At 33.4% G+C, this 21770-nt stretch overlaps 1 protein-coding gene and 1 long non-coding RNA gene across 5 annotated transcripts in view; one reads left to right on the top strand and one right to left on the bottom strand.

Annotated features, from left to right (window-relative positions):
- Positions 1-18135, top strand: part of LOC138692283 (high mobility group nucleosome-binding domain-containing protein 5-like) — a 24006-nt gene extending 5871 nt beyond the window's left edge. Inside the window, exons 5-12 of one of the 4 annotated variants that reach the window (XM_069815464.1) lie at positions 1289-1565; positions 2812-3004; positions 5296-5873; positions 10322-10641; positions 13765-13943; positions 14379-14532; positions 14625-14673; positions 18028-18135. In XM_069815464.1, the coding sequence (XP_069671565.1) occupies positions 1289-1565; positions 2812-3004; positions 5296-5873; positions 10322-10641; positions 13765-13943; positions 14379-14532; positions 14625-14648 (1725 nt within the window). In that variant the 3' untranslated portion in view covers positions 14649-14673; positions 18028-18135. Of the gene's footprint in view, positions 1-1288; positions 1566-2811; positions 3005-5295; positions 5874-10321; positions 10642-13764; positions 13944-14378; positions 14533-14624; positions 16526-18027 lie in introns of those variants that run through there. The other 3 variants (XM_069815465.1, XM_069815463.1, XR_011330041.1) reach the window with 3 other exon arrangements.
- LOC138692285 (uncharacterized) lies at positions 16662-21770 on the bottom strand. The gene is made up of 3 exons (XR_011330042.1): positions 21443-21770; positions 17804-17965; positions 16662-17056 (listed from the first exon to the last, which is right to left on the bottom strand). It is a non-coding gene; the product is annotated as an uncharacterized lncRNA (long non-coding RNA).

The raw sequence follows: 21770 nt of genomic DNA, 5'->3' as shown, positions 1-21770 counted from the left end.
TCGGTACAGAGTTAGTGAAGTGATTGTAACTTCAGTCATTTTTTTATTGTTTCTTCAAATTACAGAAGACATTAGGAAACTATCTGTCCCTACACTACAATAATCACATAAAATCTCACAAGATAAAATTCAAATCTCTTTGGATTAGAAGTTTCCAGCTAGCTAACTGTTGGATTTGCAAATTTCAGTAAAGAAAAATTATTAATAGTTGCTGCACAATGTGTCTCATGAAAAATACACACATCTGCAATTGAAGAGTGTGATCGTAAAATGCGTTAAGTCAATTTTTATTAACGACTAATTTTTTTATCCACTGGTCTACGGACTGAGCGAGTTTTCAAATGGCATGCACAAAACACAAACATTTAGACAAAGATTGGCGTTGTTTTGGAAGAAAACAAGCTTAAAATATAATCATATACTTCTCAAACATAATCATGTATGTGTATAAATCATAAACATGGCCAAATGGACTGAATAAGTTTTAGGATCACACTCTGCAACTAAACCTTTACTTTTTTATAGGTACCGGTAACACAAAATTACAGTACCAGTAATATGAATATTTCCATGAAGCACAGCCAAATAATATAATCAGAGCCAATATTTTCTTGTCTCAATACCGTATTTTATAATGCTATATACAGTATAGGCCAGTGGTATTCAATCTACAGTACGCATTCCCCCAGGGGTACACAAGGTTCTCAAGGGATATGCATCCCATTGACTATGTATGTAAAAATGCTGACAAATATATTGTATTATACTTGTTGATAATTATTATTCCAGTTTACATATTTTCTTTTACAATATCAGTTCTTATTTTTTCTTTCTTCAGTAACATTTTACATAATTCATTGCTATTGTTATTGCATCAAAAACTACTGCATGAGTAATAATAATAATAATAATAATAATAATAATAATAATAATATTATTATTATTATTATTATTATTATTATTATTTATTTATTTATTTATTTATTTTAGCTACAACATCAATTATAGTCTTTTCTTATTTCTTATGTTATTTCCTATGGGTATAATTGCAATGCGGTATGGGGTACGAAGATAAAGAATGTATTTCAGGGGTATGTTAGCGAAAAAATTGAATACCACTGATATAGGCTATTTTACTCTTTGTAAATTGTACCTTGTATGTAAAACCACAGAATGCAAGTTTTAGAAAAGTTTAAATAATCAAGTTTGAGGCTAAACAAAAACAAATTTAATAGTGTTACGGACGTATATAATAACAGAATAAGTATGAAACATGTTTAAAATCTAGAAAGAGGCAACAGAAGGAGATGAAGTCAGCCAACAAGGAGAAGCAATCAATCAACAAGGAGAATCGCAAACTAGTAGCAGCACTAGATTGCAGAAGCAAGCACCTAGAGAACTTAGCCTGTTTGAAAGTATCTTCGGTCCACTGGACGAGCAGATAGAAGAGACATTCATAGAAAATGTGATCCAAGAAGTGCTAACGGACCAACAACTCGAGTCTGGCGTGGATGAGCCACATCTTACACAGGAGCTTGTGGAACCACAAGGATCAGGAATAGACGGTCAGTATGAAAAAGACAGTAACGTTTTATTTTTAATTTTTAATGTTTGTCTCATGAATAATTTCTGTGTTGTCTTCAGCATATTTTATCTGATGTTAAAATAAGACATGTTTTCATCTTTTACTACAGAAGTCTTCCAAAATATTCTCCCCTGCATTTGTTAATGACCGTCAGTTCTTTAATCCATGAGGTTAGCATTATTCTGGATCTCCGAAAATTGTTTATAAAAGTATTAAATTAAATTACATTTGCCTTATTTCAGTCTATAACCCAATATGGAATATTAGGATGGGGTAGTATTTATAAAATTAACCTTAATCCACTAGATTTATTTACATAGAAGAATAATAATCAAAATATGTCTAAAAAACCTATTGATTATCCTATCGAAAAATCGTTTTTAGAATTTAAAGTGTTGAAAATATATCAAATTTATATCAATGCGTTATTAAATTTTATACATAAAACTCACACATATTTCAGATCCTATACTCATAAACACAAAACCAAAGCCATGGATGAATATGTTTGTTTGAACTAAAGTGTTTAACGAGCACTGCTTTCAACCATAGTAGTAATATCGACCCTAGAATTTATAACAAATTAATAAAGAAATACCCACATCTATTTACCTCCAACAGTTTGAAATTTAAAAATATATGTTTACAGTTCTCTGTATATGATGCTTCCCTCACACAAGCTCAGCAACAATTTCTGTTATATGCCTTGCACATTTATCATTTGCCATTTGTGTGGTAGTACCGGTAACTTTAGTATCTAAAACTTGTTGTTCCAAATTTCCCTTGTGAAAATTTTACTAAATTGACTTAACTCGTTCTTCCCATTTAGTTTTAAAATACTGTTTCAGATGCTTCTTAAATTCAACTTTAGTTATATGTTTTCCTCACCTATGTGTTTTCTTCAGATCCCCATAAAACATATAAATGAAGTTTTATTGTACGGTATTTACTTTAACATTTGAATTATGTGAATATTGATTTCCAGTACCAGTAAGTTGATCTTGCCAGAACCCACCACATCATATTTTTTGCACGTTTTTTATGTACACGATTAGATTTTGAACTAGCTGACGAATTTTGTTTGTAACCAATATTCATAACATGATGCATACCATTGAAAGTACAAAATTGTGAGCTTTACTTTGTTGCTAAGGCAGTAGCAGTTTAAAATGAAATTACAGAATTATCTCTAAACAAAGGAATTAATTTTCTGTCTTTTTGAACAGTTGTGGAGAACACAGAGCATACAGTTATGTCACAAGAACCAGAAACTGATGTGGAAATAACACCTGAACTACAAGAAGTAAATGAACAACAAACAGAAATGTTTACTGAAGAAGTGAAAAGGGAGTTAACAGAAGAAGACATCGTAGATATAATGACTGGGCATGCAGAAGTTTTGCAAGGTACATCCATTGGGTAAGTGACATTAGCCTACATTTCTAAAATAACTTATTGCACTGTGAACAAAAATGCAGTGAACGTTGTCATTATTATGAAACCTTTTAATTCCTAAGCTGCAATCATTTCTGTTTGTTTTAATCAACCTTCTACGTCTCCTGTAAGTTCTCTGTTCAGAAGTTCGATTGCAATTCTGCTTCCACTTCCTTCTGTCTCCCCCAGTTTTTCACGTCTTTCTGCAAGATCCTTAAATTTGTCTATCCATGTGATTCGTATGCATTTTTCTCCTTTTAAATGCCATACTCGTCATTCTTCTTATACTAATTCCTTCTCCTTCTGCATTTGTCTTGTCTGTCAAATCTTTTTCTACAATTTTCTTCCAACTCTGACACTGTTTGCATAACTTACATATACCGTGTGTTTTTCTGGGTGTAGGAAAGGCATTTATAGTCGCGATGCTGTTATTCCCGGCATGACTCCTCCTCTTTGCTTACGTCTTAGGAAGTAAAGGCTCTATAAAGTCTAGGTAGGTAGTATTGTTCGCCATTTTTATTCTTTCGTTGCCGAGCTACCAGACGAGGAATCTATTTGCCACACCATTAAACATTATCATGTCGTAGCTCCTATGATAATAAGTCAAACGCACTGTAATTCAGCAAATAATTGAGCGGCAAATAACGTCCTCATGTGCTTTCTGCGAACGCCAACGAAAGAGCCAAAATGGCGGGCGATTATATTTTAAGTATTTATCCAGCCTTAGGAAATGCTTTACATCTTCATCAGCGAATCACAAGACGCACACGTTTAAATATAGCCGACCTGCAACGTGATTGGCTGCCGGAAATTAGAGCGACAGGACTATAACATTACCATAAGAAACTTTTGTATAAAAACAATGAAGAAATAACTTAATCAGTGTACCATGTTGAAATTAACGGGCTTTGACAATTTGTAAAATACTGGTAACTGAACCAGGCTTTGAGTCCTTGTCTTTGACTTAGCAATCATTCGTTGTTCTTATACACAGGTTTCTTATGGCAATGTTAAATCCGTATGTCTTATACACAGAAAAATGCACGGTATATATAGAGTGTCCAGGACAAACATTACTGATAAGAAAGTTTTACAACTCGAGAAACAACAAATTTACCCAGATTCCATTTGCTGCAAAAGACAGAGGAACTCAGTAAGTTTTTATGGTGATCAATAAATATTCACATATACCATTCTGACTAAACGAGCTATCAACTCGAAAATGTCAGCAACAATGAATGAAATAACACTGCCGCTAATATAAACGTTAACAACAATTGAAAAAATCTAGTAGAATCACGAGGAGTGTAATTATGGTGTTGCCACCTTAAGAACTTGGTGAGTTTCTGTGTCCCTTGCACCAAACATAATTTATATCAATTGATTAGTTGCTGAGCTATAAAACTTTCTTATTGGTAGTATGTGTATGTGTATATATATATATATATATATATAATATTTGCATTTTATTGGCCCTTGTTTCTTGACGTCAAGACCCTGTAGTCCTTAAATCTGAAGAATTTTATGTGCTAGTCATTTTATTTCAAGTGTAATCTTTGGAGCTTTTGTATCTGATTATTTTATTGGATTAGATCACAAGACACTTTAAATCTGACGGGTTTGTTATTTTTATTGGCACTTTTAATATTATTTGGACCTACTATTTGTCACTTTCACCTACTATGTGGACTACATTTGAAAGATAATTTAGATTCTTATTATTTAGTTTAACGTGTTTGAACTATTTATATTTTAAAACTTTATATTTACACAATCCTTTGTGCACACTGACATGTGTGTTACTAATATATTTTTAACATACGTGTTAAACATACTAGGAGTATTGTTACCGGTACATGTCTTTATAATATGTGGGGGAAGTTTATTATATAAATTACTGCTAATATGTGTAGAGATATTAAAACTTCTAATAAGTCTGTGATAATAATTAATGTACGCCTATTCTCATGTCACAACGATTTTAAATATTATAGTTTGTGTTTGAAGTGTCTGTTTTCTTGACAGTCTTTAGGCTAGCCTATAAAACAATATGAGTGAAAGAGTGCAAACGTCCACAGTGCCTGACAGGTCTTTCAAATTAGTACAATACTGTTACTACTACTGCCGCTAGAGGTGTTGCGAATATTCGGAACGAACTCTCAAAATACAAATTTCGAGATTCTTTATCGAGTTTGCCTCTAATATCCATAATGCATCTACTACCCACAAGAAAATTAATACATGCGTATTTAAAGCACTTGCACCTTGCTTTACAGAGTGGATTTCGACAAATTGGATCCTAAATCTGAAATAATTGACAAGTCTGAGGTTCTGCAAGCCCTTAAGGAAGAAGAAAATGAGCTCGAGAAGAAAAAGCTGACCACCTTCTTGCAAGTACCAAATCGACCCAAGATAAAACCAAAAGAGAAACCCAAACAGCAGCCACAAAAGCATACGCAAGACAGTTCTGAAGTTGAAGGAACCAAGAAAGAAGAAGAAACTGATGAACCGAAAGTCGAAGAGGATATTCAATTAAATGAAAAGAAGGAACAGGATAGAAATAAGGCCGAGGAACAAGAAATGAACATGTCTGAAGAACAGGATAGAAATAAGGCCGAGGAACAGGAAATGAAGATGTCTGAGGAACAGGAAATAAACATACCCGAGGAACAGGGAAAAGAAGAAAAGAGAAGTGAGAATGTAGAGGATCTTAGGCTGCTGGAGATTCAGAACCAATTGTCTGCATTACTGCAACTTCCAACAGTCATGCAAGAGCAGCTTGCTGTCCTGCAGCAACAAGTGGCAAACATCGTGCAACAGAAACTGGCCGCGCTACATTCAGCAGCATCACAAGGTGCGTAATGTAATGCCACGCATGTGTTGTAGTAGTGATAACTGTAAAGCTGGAAACACATTATTGCCACGGCATGTGTTCTCCTGTGAGATCATATAAGTTGGAAGGCACGTGCTGTGTCGTGTTGTGTGCACATTATCGCCACGCCATGTCACTTCACACTAAGCTTACAATCTGTTCAGTCGCTATTTTATTCAGTAGCTTTCTGTAGCAGAGATGGAAGGTGAACGGGTTAGTAGTTCCAGTAGTTCTTCAGAGTTTGAAGAAGACATCGAAAATGCTCTGGTTGATGCGGATTATAAATTTATTACAATTGATGTAGGCTCTTACGGCAGAAACAGTGATGGGTGTGTTTTTGCTAATTCACGCTTTGGGAAAAAACTGGAATCTAATACTTTAAATGTGCCACAAAATGCTCCATTAGTTGAAAATGGGGAGCCACAACCACACATAATTGTTGGGGATGAAGCATTTCCACTAAAAAAATATCTTCTGCGTCCATATGGCAGGCACCATTTAGATGGAGACGAAACAAAAAATATTTTCAACTATAGACTTTCCCGAGCGAGAAATGTGGTCGAGAATGCATTCGGAATTTTGACTGCTCGTTGGAGAATTTTTCGAAGATATATGGAGGTACATGGTCGATAGAATTGTACTTGCGTCATGCTGCCTGCATAATATGCTATGTAAAGACAATATGTTTGAGCCTGATGTGCAAGCACTTTCACTACCAACCTGTGCCCTAAGAAACCTAGACCACTTGAGAAGAAACAGTACACGCGAGTCTTTTCAAGTGCGAGAAAACTTCAAGGAATATTTTAATTCTCTAGGCTCAGTGCCTTGGCAATTAAATGTTGTTCGTCGAGGTAGATCGCAAAATTAAGATTAATGTCTACAGTACAGCTGTTGTAGTCATTGTTAATATGCACTTTTATGTGTATGGTCGCATCTACACTGATGTACCTCCTAAAATAATAATAATAATAATAATAATAATAATAATAATAATAATAATAATAAAAAAAATAGTAATAATGAGGTTAAGTTGAATCGATGATTTACTTATGGGCTATTCCATATGAAATCGATCAGTAAAAACCCTCGCATTTTTTATACTCATTGTATCACTGTTCTCTACGTACAAAAAGTTTCATTGTATTTAGAAATTTTAAGGTCAATTTTCTCTATATTTCGGTCGATTTGAGATGGAATAGCTCTTGGAAATAAGTTAACATACAGTACTCACCGCTTATATTCATCTCTCTTCCTATTTCCTCCCAAGTTCCTTTTCTCATGTTTAAGTCTCTGTAATTGGATGACTTAAAATTATACATAAATTCATATTGCCTTACTTTTTCAATGATATATTCCTCCATAATGAACCTGCACGTGCTCTCCACCGTCCAACAATGTCCGGTGCGACAGAAAATCTTAACGTGATGGCACGAGTGCTGCACAGGAGAGGACGTGGCGTCCGTGGCGTGGGAACAGTGTGATTCTAAGCAACGTAAATAAATGGAGAAAACGAATACCACATATTGAATGCAGAACGTGACAGCACAGGAAATCACATTTCGTGCCGTGCCGTGGCAATAATGTGTTTCTACCTTCAGTGTTGCCTTTCCAACTAGAGACTCAGGCAGAAGTGGAGTTCGTGGTAGTGAACAAGGCAGTGCTTGGGCTCATTATTGCCACTACTCTCATCTCTTTGTCTGCCATGCCACCATTTCTCCACATATAATAATAATAATAATAATAATAATAATAATTATTATTATTATTATTATTATTATTTATTTATTTATTTATTTACTTATATTTAATGTGCTGTACAACAGCCAGAGGCCAATTCCAGTTCAGCACAAACAATATAACAAAAACATTAGCAATAATTTACAATAAAAGTACAAAGAAATAATTAAATTAATGGCAATTAATTAAAATGATAATTACAAATGAAATAATGGAATCATAAATGAAGAATGGAATCATATAAAATAGTATTACAAAGATATACAAGATTATAATACAACGACAATAATGACAATGAATGGATGGGATAAAATGGATGACTAAACTACATAGCATAATGAGATAAAAGTAATTGTATTTGAAAATGAAAGGATGGAATCAAGTAAATTAATAAATATATATATATATATAAGATATAAAAGAAAACTGATATAAAACTTCAAAATGTATACTACACATTAAATGGATCCAAGTTTGATTCATGCATATTTTATACATCTGCAGACCGGAGAGAAAGATTTAGAATTTCTATTGTAAAACATTTTATGATATCTTAAACCCTTAGCAGGAATACGAAGACTGATATTGCTTAGGAAAGATTCACAATCAATATCACCCTTAAGAACTTTACAAAAAAATAAGTAATCAAGATCTTGACGTCTGGCAAATAAACAACAGCAATTAAAATATTTGCAGTTAATCTCATAGTTATAATCATCAGAATTAGGTAAAAATCTATAAGAACAAAGGGAAATAAATTTTCTTTGAATATTCTCAAGCTTAGCCGAGTCAGTGGAAGTAATAGAGTTCCAAACTACAGATGCATATTCAAGCTTGGATCTGACCAATGTAAAGTATAAAATTAATAAACACATAGGAGTAGAAAAAGAATAAGTTATAGATCTAATTAGACCAAGCATTCTTAATGAATGGGTATAAATATATAATAATAATAATAATAATAATAATAATAATAATAATAATAATAATAATAATAATGATAATGATAATGATAATGATCGTACAGAATGTCTCTTTGCTGCCAGATCCTGTCCAGTAGAGAACAATGCATCACTACTTTGCAGAAGGTGAAATGAACTCACTCGTAATATGTTTTAACTGAGCATTCATTACGAGTTCAAATTCTGTGACTGTGGGACCCCTGTTGAGTCTTTTATTAATAATCCAGCTCTGGGCAGGACCTTCTATAGAACGTTTACACTCTTATTAGTAACAAATTAATAATATTAACTAATAATATTATAGTTGTTTCATAAATATATCCCTTAATATTTCTAATAATATTAGCTAGTTGTTTAAAAAAATGAAGGTAATAAAATTGTCATATTATTAGGTTTTTTTTCTATGAATGAATTTTGCCCAGTAATTTAAATTAATAGTAAAAATAAGCACATCAAATAAATTAAAACTTATAATCGTCCTCTTTCTAATAATTATTCTACCACATAGTATCATTTCGAATGTATGTATAATCCGTCTTTGTTAATGTTTGATGAGAATATTCTAAATAGTTTAATTGGTTCTGTACCTCAGTTACTTTATGCAGGAAACATTCCTTTTTATGTTATTTTCGTTTCTTTCCTTACCAAGTTTTTAAAATATTAAAATGGCAGATAAAAACAGCTTCAATATACCAAGAGACAAAACACAAACAATAAAACTGAAACAAATGACTGATTAGTTAACAATATCAGTAAAATATTTTATTACCGTGTAAAAATCTTTACGAAACAGAATTTGGTTAGCTAATTAATTATCCTATGGATGCTAATGTTATTAAGCAATATTATTAGTAAGTTTTATAAAACAGACCCCTGAACATCAGCTCATGTAAGCTCCGAAAGTGTTGGTTTCTTCATCTATAACACAATGCAAAATTCCAAAATAATCGTACCAATCTAAATAATTTATAACCCTAATCTACTTTTGAGACCTAATTGTTTCTATTTACTTGCTTTATTCGATAAAAGTCTCTGTAATTTCGAGACACCACACAAAGCAGGGAATTTGTTGGCATGCTGAACAGTTGACCAGTGTCCTTTTTGCAGGTGTAAATCTATAAATGTATGACTTGTGATCTCTGATTTATTTTAGTTCTGAAAAAGTGGTCTAGCAGTTAACATCTAATCACTGGATTCCAAGTTCGTGTATTTAAACCTGCTCAGGAGTTATGTATTTTAAAGGCTTAGTGTTGCTTTTCCTGAGATGAAAGTAAAGCTGTGGGTCCAGTGTCATAGATTTACTGTACGTCAAGTATAAGAATTTTATTCCTAATAGAGCACTTAAGGCAAAATTCATTTGCTATTATTTTGTTACCCATATTAATAACCTCTGTAGTTGACAGTGTTGTTGAATAAACAACTACCATCGCTACTGCTACTACTCTTTCTATGCTAATGATCTCTACTACTTATCCCAATAAGGTTCTTTTATACATTATAAATTTATGATATGAGACTTTTGGTCTTCTTTTCTGAAGAAGATAAAGCTAAGCATTTTTCTTTTCACTTCTTAAAAATCCGTCACTCTCAATTTATTAGAATCCTCAAACATTTCACCAAATGGTATGAATGGTGACCACAGAAGACGACTTGATAAATTGTAATAGAGAATATGAATAAATGTAAGTCGATGTACATGCAGACTTCATTGATTGTTATTACGCATTTCAGAGAACATGCCAACAAGCGAAGAAGAACCAAGTCAAAAAGAAACAGAAGTGAGTGACGAAAGAAATGAGGAGGCTGATGAAGAGGGAAAAAAACTTGAAGACATAAGTCAAACAGTTGAAGGTGAGGAGTCTGTGCAGAAAGGTGAGAAGTCTGTGCAGGAAGGTGAGGAGTCTGTGCAGGAAGGTGAGTCTGTGCAAGAAGATGAGAAATCAACTGCAGAAACAGGAAACCAAGAAAATGTACAGTCACAACAGCAGGAGAACAGTACGACCAACACTGCTGAGGAGGACCCAAGTGAAGGACGAAAGCGTGACATTAAGGTGAGAATCAATAATGATTAGAGATGGTAGATTTAAAATAAAACTTTAGCACTTTATAAATCAGATTTAGCATTTTGCAGCACTTTTAATGTTACAATTTAGCACTTTGTAGCGATTTTGGATGGAACTTTTTCTATGGAAAGTTTGGTGGTAGAAATTCAATGTCATCAATGCGCTAACAGGTGCATTTTCTAGATATTCCAGTTAAAATTCTTTAAAATAATAAATAAGTAAGGAAACATATAAAAGGCAGTGAAATTGTGAACATTGTGAAACATGCCCAAAGATAATGATGTGATTTTATCCCGATCCATCTTCTTACTCAATCACATCACCTGTTACCACATACAAGTTGTTATGAGTGAACATTGGAACTAAAGAGATTGCATAGGCAGTCAATATTCTACCACCAGCATCAAAAAGATTAGTTCAAAATTCGAGATAACAGTATAGATAACAACAAAGAGGGTGTCGGATAGGTCACATTCCTGTGCTATTCATATTGTAAAAGCTAACATCTGGGAGGAGGGGTGACCAGCGAATAGGGATTATAAAGAATGGACACTGAGCGAAATTTCCTGTGTTTTGTTTCTCTGTGCGCCAGGGTATAGTTCCACTTTCAAGCGCTAGAGGTTAGTGTAATCGAGCATACGCTAAGATAATAATTGAGAATAGAGTTGAGACACAGGATCCAAACATCGCCTACCTTATTGCATAACCCAGTAACGCTTTGTTTCAAATAAATTCAAGTTAACGGCTTTTCCTTATTTCTCAGTGACAAACTAGTTGTAATAATAATATTTTATATTTCAGATATAATAAATTATATTATAAAATAATATAATATATTATAAAATTAAGTATCGAATGCCTTGAGGCTTTATGAAACGATCCATTCTTTCATTAAGGTGCATTCTTGTACATAATAATTCATGTGAATTGCAACCTTGACCACAATTTTGTATTATAATTTTATTATTGTTTATTGCTTATAAAATATATTTTGATGCCAACTATAACCCTAATATACCTCAGGGTGAAATAGGGTTTATTAAATTGGATAATAAAAAAAAAGTATCGAATTCGTTTAATATTTGTATATAATATAATATAGGTATATGGTTTTACTTCTCATAAGAGTTTTTTTTTTCCTTTTTCAGCGCTATCACATCATTGCATATTTTAATGGTCAACGTCTCAACTCTCATTATAAAGGAACTCTAGAGTCTAGACATTACAGTTAATGACGGATTTATTATTTTATGGATCCAATTTATTTTATTTGAGTACATAATGTACCTAGATGTATTAATTATATGTGCTATATTTCCGCTGTGTCGATTGCTAGCTGGTGTGATGTCAGCGCCAACTCTAGGGAGAAAGCAGAATCTCACGCTTTAGCTGGCTTGAAGGTCATTGAAATCAGTCCGGCTACATCAAAGGTACCGACGCGAAGTGTCCATTCTTTATAATCCCTATTCGCTGGGGTGACTAAACTACTTGAAAAAAATTTAAGAGCTTTTATGTGACCCTTTAAGGTAGCTTCTGATTTTTTTACAAAAAAAAAATGTAATTTCACTCTTATTTCGCAGAAACGGATAGACCTACATTTCACATCTTATTGCGGATTAAAAACTATTCTAACATGCTTTTAAACATAAAATTACTTATTTTGACAGCATTTGGGCACATTTCGCATTTATCATGACTGCGAAAATCTGCCATCTCCAGTAATGATTACATGTTCACTCAGATTTAAAGCTTTGATAGTTTTATTTGTCATCTAGTTTTTCAGTTTACAAATAAATAATAAAGTTATCCGTATTAGAGTCCATGGAGGACCACAAAGTAGCGGAGGTTAAGGCTCCCACCTGTATAGACAACTGACATTAGTAGCAGTAGGGAGTCAGCCTCTTTCATCCCCCACAAAAACTAAAACCTCCCTGCTATTCATTTCTTTAGAGCTTGAGCTGCCATAGTGCAGCCTGAGGGATTAGATTAATAAAGAAAATCCACAACTCCATCGGGAATTGAACTCACAACTTTTGACTTACATGCAGTGTCTTAACTTCGACGCTACCCTGTGCCCCTTTCAGAGCACATATCATGCAGAAAACAATTACATACACAGAGTGATTCAAAAGGTTGGTTTATGAAATGCTAGGTGGTGAAAAATATGCTTATTTGGAACAGAAATGTAAATAACTTTTTTAAAATACAATATGACATCGTTCAGAGATACAGTATTTTGAAGGGTAATTTGAAACACAGTGATATTATGATGTGATTTCTATTACCGTACATAGGATTACTATTACTTAATTAATATTGTAATAATAACATGAGAACAACACCTTCATCCATAGTTACATGGAAATTGTTCATACTGTTGATGTCTTTCTGTATGTTTCTGTGGCATCTTGGATACTTTGCAGCATGAATTCTTCATTACTGGTAACTAGAGTGCAAGTTTAATAATAAAAGGATGAAATTGGGTTTAAGCACTATTCAGAAGAAACTACTTGCATTCTTAAGTTAGCGACCTAACTTGTCTTCTTATAGATTCGACCCTGAAAGACAGGTGTTTGTTAACAAAACATAAATGCCTCCAGAGTCATGACGTATAGTATGGACAGGTAAAGAAATGCTGCTATACTCGTACATGATAATTGACATCGTATTGTAGAATATTTCAATTGTAGTTATTTCGGAGACTATTTCAAATAATGGATTTGTTTATTTACATGAATCACCATATATGACATAATTACAAGACGAAGCAAAGAATATTAGAAGAAGTAGATAAAAAAAATACTGGTATTATATAAATCAACAGAATACAAAGACAAATAACCGGATCAGTACAATGAATGAAGAGTGAAGCTAAAAGACATTATAATAATAAACCACCCGACAGAAACTGTAACTTGTAGATATACAGTACAGTAAGGGTGGAATTGACATAAGATATAATTTCTTTGGATGATGATAGTAGAGGTGGTGATGACAAATATAATTTATATTTATGATAAACATCAAACATTTAAAACATTTTAATAGATAATGCAGAAGCAACTGAATAATTGTACGTTAGTACTGTTATTGAGTGTTTGTTTTTTCAAGTGGCAGAGAGAGAAGCCCAAAAGAAACAAGCCCTTCTTCCCACTAACTCCACATCCGAGACCAATTATACTGCCGGGAAAAATAAAATTTCAAATGAATCCTGAAGAAGTTTACGATGATGACTTCATTGCAGAAACGATGAGTGGAAATGCTGAGGTCATTATAGGCAATGCAATTGGGTAAGCAAGCATCATTTTACGTGGATTTTAAAAGTTCTATGCACAAGTAAAATCTTATGTTTTAATACATTTTATAACAGAAATTTTGACTGTAATGACTATACTTTGTATTATGAAAAAAAAAAAACGCAGGATATTGACCTGTGCAGATTCAAGTTCAACAAAAATTCTTCTGAAGACAAAGAAAGTCATAGATTCCAGCCATGGACTTAAGACATGTAAAATATACAGAACCAGACAAAATTATCGCCAGTTGTACCTCTGCAGACAGGCATGGCAATTATCTCTACAGAGATTTATAATGTTTCATAAGTTCAATGAAAAGTAATATTGATTGAAGCAATATGCTAAAATAAGATACCTGTACCATGCAAATTAATCTCTATTTATTACTTGTACTTGTATGTTAAAAACTTATTTTCTGTTATATCTCAGGGTGAATTTCCAGAAATATCAGCGAAACTACGACCACCTGAAATCATCAAGTGTATACCACATGATTCACGAAACTGAAGAAAGGAGTCCAGGAGCTTTCCGAGGTCGACCAGAGAAGTTACCAGCTAATGAGGATTACAAACCAGCAGCAGAAGTATGGTGCTATTCTAGGCTGCAAAGTCTTGCACATTTCTTTACTTCATTTTACTACTTATAATTTTGATGTGTCTTTTGTGGTATTTTCAGGTCAGAGAACAACAAGACGCTTAAAAAATACGTCTGCACATTAAAAGTGGTAAGCATCGCTGATAGATATTTAAGTTGAATATTATTATTAAATCAAGACACTTAAAAATACAACTGCACACAAAATGTGTTAAGCAACACTGATTGATAATATAATTTAAGCTCAAAATAATTTATTAATCTCCTCATTTGGACAAATGAGAGAATGCATGCACGTACATAAACATGTACAAGAATTGAAGCCTTTTGTGAAACCTAAATATTTCTGTGTTGAATATTACTGATGTTCAGTTGTTTTTAATATAATATAAGGCCGCTGATTCCATACATTAAGTATACAAGGCATATTATTGTAGGATTGTAATCCTCTGAATATCAATCTGTGAATATAATATAACAGAGAAACGTGTGCTCATGTACACACTCACACACAAAGCAGACAAACTAAGACAAAATTCTTACCACTGTAAGCCATTATTTCCAATAGAAACTATTAAAACTGTGGAAATATTAATTTACAGATTGTCATATGTTGTAAAAGTAAACCTGAATTTTAAAATTTCTTCAGTGAATTGGACTTAAACTATTAGCCTACTTCAACAATATAAGTCTGGAAAACCGCACCAGAAGAACAAATGAACTTCAGTGCTACACAGGCTCGCAAATTTCATCTTGAATGGTTACGTTCAGCCGGGACAGCACTAAAGCAGCAAAAACATTGAATGCCTTGCTGACTGACAGCGCTTCGGCTTCGCTATAATAGCAGTCGCCATTTTTTGTAGCAAAATTTTTTTCGCTTCTCACTGCAAAGGAACAAGGGTATGTTTGTTTTTAAAACACAGCAGACATTTTTAAATCGGGTAGTTCAGCCTCTCGAAGCTGCTGTCACTTATCAGAAATGAATAGCTGAGTTAGCGCTGTCCTGGCTGAACACAGCCAGTGTTAGTCGTGAAGTGAAAACATATGACAAATGAAATACCAGTAATTGAAGAAAATATTGCGTATTTTCTAAATCATAGATGTATGAAACTGATACCTATAACAAAACCTCATTTTATGATTATTAGTTACTAAGCACTAATCTAGATGTTACAGCGCCATCATAAAGGAAGTTTAGAAGTATCCTCTACCATAGTTCGCCTCACAGTAATTTGCATGTCTTATAGGTATTCAAACTTGGTCATATAAGTGTAGTCTTTGTGTTATTGTCTTCGAAGAATTGACAGTTTACTATCTTATCATACATATAAGTTAATCTTACATCATATGACCTCATGGATTATCTTTGCTAAGTTTGATGAAAATGCATGCAAACTAACACTCATTTTAAAGTAATTCATTTGCACAGAATTTCTGAATTCAATGTAGCAGAATGAGACTTCTACGTCTATGGTATTTTATACTTAATTAAAAAATTGTGAACATAATTTCAATTATGATCTTTGGCTCAGGTTATAAAGTACCTTACAGAAGTGCGTATAAATATCAGCTTTTGTTAAACACTGATTTGTTTTGAGTTTGTTATATACACTACAAAAAATTATTAAACATTTCCAATAGAACTGTATTTCTTTACCTAACTAATAGTCTATATATAAATTTCACATTGAAATCTCGATTGTGCATCTTCTGATTCACCATTCAGTATATAGTTTTTAATCGCATTCATTCAAGTTTTCTATGAGACTATCATATTGTATGTAGAATGAGTTGAAACATAGTCCAAGCTTCATAAGTACCGGTAATATACTGTTATGTAAAATTCTCTCATTACAACAAATATAACGACTTCCCATAAACAAGTTTTTATGTTCTTAATATATGGTAGCTCACATTTTATAAAAGAAAATTATATATGTAACTTATTGTATGAGAAATAAAATATTACCATCCTCACGTGACATCACAGTATTTCATGAACATCTCCAATTACCAATTACAGCAATTCAGATCAAAAGTGGTGTTGTGAATCCTTCCTTGTATGTTTTTCAGAGTTAAGTTACACATTTTCAAAATTCCTATGAAAAAGCGTAACTTAGAAAATACATACATCAGTGAATTGTAATGTATTAGAAATAACATAGTTCTTTTTGGAAAATAAAGATAAAAGAAAAGGTACTCACACTTTTTCATTATTCATTTATGCAGTAATTAATCATAATCATAATCATTTATTACATCCACTGATCATATACATGATATGGGACATGTCATATTTACAAACTAATAATTAATTACATAATATACATAAAAGTAATAACTATGATTAAATGCAACACAAATACAAATATAAAAAACTTGGAACTTGATTGAAGAAAACTACAGGTTGGTCGATTTCAGCTATAAGTCCCGTTCGCAGTATTTCTTGAAGTCAGGAATCAATTTCAACCATCGTGTCTTTCGTGAGAAGACATATTTCTCGAAGTCAGGATCTGGAAAAGAGGAAGTAAAGTTTTTTGAAGTAAGGCGTTCTTTTTCTATTCAGTTATGACAATTTTCAATAAATTCATTCATACTGTAAAAACAGTTTTTGATTAAAATCTTATAAAGAGCTTTCTTAAATTTCTGATGTGCAGATATTTCTTTAAGATAATTTGGTAGGCTATTGTACATAAGAAGACCAGCATGAATGAAACTGTTTTTATATAGAGTTGTGTTAAAACTTTCAATAAAAATATAATCTTTACAGTATCTCTTGCATTGTACTGGTGTGTGTCTGAATTTGTAGGAAAGCTATGCAAAATTATATTTGATAAAACTACTACTGTCATGCTTTTCACGTGACTTAGTTCATATGTCTCAGTGGCTACCAATATTTTGTCGGGACCGCTTGTAATATTTAACTTACCATAACTAACAGCAATTGAATCTTAACATTACAACTAAGCAATGTTGTTTAAGCGCGAATGGCTCGTGTTTTTTGGGATGGGTAAAAAGCCACGACTTCCATGAACTAAGTTGCATGAAAAGAGCTATGAGTATGTAACAGAAATTTGTGTTTATTGATTTGTCTATAACCACATTGCAATCTCCTTTGTATCTTTATCATAAGATTTTTTCCCATATGCCAAAGTGATAAGAAGCCAGAACCTATCCAGCTAGATAGCACAACACTCTAGAGACATGATGTGATCACTGCGAACTCTATAAACCCACCCATCCATTCCAAATAGGCCTACCTTTCCTTTCTTTTATGCTCCACCGATGATTTTGTCAGACGTTTTCACACAATGATGCGTAATCCAGTGATACCACCTTGAAGTTGCACTCCTTTCTCTGCTATGGTCCAGGATAACTCTTATCTACCGAAAAGCATATTATATGCAAGGCATACCAGAAACCTGAACAAACAAAACCTAATCTGTCACTGATTCTACGAAAACTCGCTTATTTAGCTTTTCAGATTTTGGCAGCACTGCAATATGCATTTCAAGAGTCATTTGCCGGAAATGAGTCACAACTGTTGAGTTATATTTTGTGTGAAATGTTTCTTGAGTGGAATTGTGGAAACATAGTGTGTGAATCATGATTGATTAAAGCTAAGATATCCAGCCATACATGATATTAACAGTTTGATTTGCTTTATTTAATGAACAAATAAAACTGAGAGAATAACACACGGGTCACACGCTCCTTGAGGTCACTGCTCTGCAGTGCAGGTGACTAATCGTCCACTCTGCAAGACTTGCGACAGGAGGATGTGAACAAAAACATCTCGAGCATTGCAACATCTTACATTTCGCACTCTCAAAAAACTTACTTGACAAAACATGTTCACATTGACTTGATCTATTACCTCTGTGAATTACCTCGTAATGTAATAGGTTTCCTTCCATCCTCACTTCTCACTTTCATCACTGTATTTTACTATAAAGTGACCATATTTTCAGGTCTCAAAATCGGGAAACCTTACAAAGCAGGATAGTAAATGAGTGGTGAACTTTTTATATAAACTTACATGGGAAATATAAATACCCAATAAAATAAACAGAATCGCAATAAAAACAACATATTACAATATATGGATAAAATAACATAAAACACAAAAATAACATACAGTATTATACATATTAAAATCGACTGCATGTGTCGAATAAATTGTTCCAGAAGGAAGTCAGTTGATCTGCTGTGGGCTTGATACTTTCATTATAAATTCCGTGTGGTCTGGTTGCTTTCTTATCTTTCGCCTTCAGGATGGCTGCTCTTACTCCTGCTATGCTTCTATCAGCTCTTCATCATATGACTCTGGCGCTTTGATTTGGCAAGCGATGGTTAGGTTACCTCTGTTGAGGAGAAGGGAGAAGTGTTTTCCCAAGATTCCATTGGGATCTCTGTGGCAGTGCTGGTTAACTTCTTTCCAAGGGCAAGAAAGGTGTCTGTTAGCGCCTCTTGAACTTGGACTTTTCCTTGTTCTTCTTTGAAATTAGGCCTAGTTTCCTTAGTCTTTAGCATTTTTTATAGGCTCTCCTCTTCTCTGCATAGAGATTTAGATTTGGCTCCGAGATGTCTGTCTGTGCTCTGTGCAAGAATTTCATCTGTTTGAACCACTCGGCATCAAATCAAGGTTTGGCTGTTGGCTGTCCTTTGCCTCTGGGATATGAGTGATGATTGTATATAGTTTTCTATTCTTTTCAAAGCAGTACCTAGTTGGCCCTTTTTAAGGAGTGCTGAAGCTTCGACAGTTGCTTGTTTTCTGGTTTCCAGTTGTGTTCCCTCCACTTTTCTTGAGACTGTAAAGAACTTTACTGCTTTTTTGTTGGCTTCTACTTTATTAGTTTAACTGCTGATTCTACAGTAGGTAATTTCTAAGAACGATGGCTGTAAGGAAGGAAGGAAGTACTTTTTGTATGAAAAATGTAATCTTGTACCATCAGGATACTATACCACATGGAATGAAAATGTTAGTAATTTAGCCAATCACATGGCTTATAACATCTCTGCCAGTCCAATCACAGCATGTTGGAATACTGAATTGAATATGAGTGGTAGGCTATTTTGAAGCGAATGAGATATAATACCAACACTGGCAATGACAACTGACTATGTTGCCAACTTCAGAGTTCACATCCTATAAAAATATTACAACGAATGTAGAAAAATCTAAATCAGGATAAATCATAACATCTTGGCAAAATCAGGGACAAATTGGTGTCCCAAAATGCCTTCAGAAAAATCCTGAACAGAAGGTCTAAATTTGGGACTGTCCAGGAAAAATTGGAACAGATGATCACTTTAATCTTATTATCATCTTTTATCAACTCTACTTCACAAAATAAATTGCTTATACGTTTAAAATCCTTAAATAGTAAACTTCATATCCCAGAAAAAATAAATAACACAGTGCACTCATTTAGCCTACCATAAGAACTTTTAAATACCGTATGCAGCATAATCAACAGTTTTAGTTGGTAGTTTTGTGTTATTTCCACTCTTTACTTGTGTAGCGAAACGTAGTGCAATTTTGTCAGACTTCTAGCGAGATTTTATATTTTTTTCGTTGTTGGTAGCATTGTGGGACCACAATATTAGGATGTTGAATAGGGATATGTACGAATCTTAATAGACTGCACACATTTTATGCAGGTAGATGTATTTGAAATTTGCAGTATGTAACATTTTAGTTACAGCTATAAATTTATTAGTACTGTAAAGTGATATTGAAAGCATTGTTTCACGAAAAGTAACCAGTTTTCATAATTCAATACAGCCGACTGGTGATGCCAGGAATTAGAAATTGCTCAATTTGACTTCTAGAACATTGCTCAATTTGACTTCTAGAACAGTGTTTCTCTACCTTTCTGAGGTCCCCCTCGTTCCCTAAGATTACTGGTACTTCAGTGCGGCTCCCTAGCCGAAGGTGTAGACCAGAATGTATAATATAATAATGTGAAATTTAATATCAATTTAAAAAGAAGGCAATGTAATTATATGTTTATTTAACGCTAAGTTGAATATTTAAATTTTCATAGAACAACTTTTTATAATAATAATAATAATAATTATAATTATTTTTTGCGGCCTCCATTAACTCCTCTTCGGATCCCCTAGGGGTCGAAGTCATCTGTTGAGAATCACTGTTCTAGCATATTTAACTGTTAGGTTTTGTTTATATGGTCATCTAGTCTGCTGTCAAAAAATCTGAAAATTAGAATTTATAAAACAGTTATATTACCGGTTGTTCTGTATGGTTGTGAAACTTGGACTCTCAGTTTGAGAGAGGAACAGAGATTAAGGGTATCTGAGAATAAGGTTCTTAGGAAAATATTTGGGACTAAAAGGGATGAAGTTACAGGAGAATGGAGAAAGTTACATATTGCAGAACTGCATGCATTTTATTCTTCACCAGACATAATTAGGAACATTAAATCCAAACGTTTGAGATGGGCAGGGCATGTAGCACGTATGGGCGAATCCAGAAATGCATATAGTGTTAGTTGGGTGGCCGGAGAGAAAAAGACCTTTGGGGATGCCGAGACGTAGATGGGAGGATAATATTAAAATGGATTTGAGGGAGGTGGGATATGATGATACAGACTGGAGTTATGGGGAGTCACTGCCACCCCAAACTTGGCCGACTTTTTTTTTTCTATTAATGTTATAAAATATTGAATTCAAAGGTTTTTCTTCCTTTTGTTTACGATTAAGTTTCTATGTTTAAATTGACGAATTAATGTCTTCAGATCATGTGTTTGGAATATAATATGTATTTTAAATTTCTGAATGTATAAGAATTTCCATACTTCATTTGAGGAAGGAAGCACTGTAATGTTTTTTTTTTTTTTTTTTTTTTTTTTATATAATAGCCTGTAGGTACTTACTGATGTGTCAGAACTCTGCAGGTGTTCAAGCTGCCACTTGGAGAAATATGAATAACATACTGCACAATAATGCAGAAAAAGAAAAGTGATCCCAGGGGAAAACGTAATACGGCGATCGCCAGTAGGGGAAGTTATCTCCACCCACATAAAATGTGCATTCGAACACAACACTAGCCTATCATGTAGATTCGAAGTTCAGAAATTCTGCGCAGGGGGCAGGACATGATAGTCCACCTATGCTGTCATGTGTCGCGTAATCTATTTGCTAGTGGCCAGTAAAAAGGATGATAATTAATAGCAATCAAAAATACAAAACAATTTACACGAA

This window comes from Periplaneta americana, chromosome 16 (genome assembly GCF_040183065.1).
Source record: "Periplaneta americana isolate PAMFEO1 chromosome 16, P.americana_PAMFEO1_priV1, whole genome shotgun sequence".
NCBI lineage: Eukaryota > Metazoa > Arthropoda > Insecta > Blattodea > Blattidae > Periplaneta > Periplaneta americana.
This window is presented reverse-complemented; position numbering and strand designations above follow the sequence as displayed.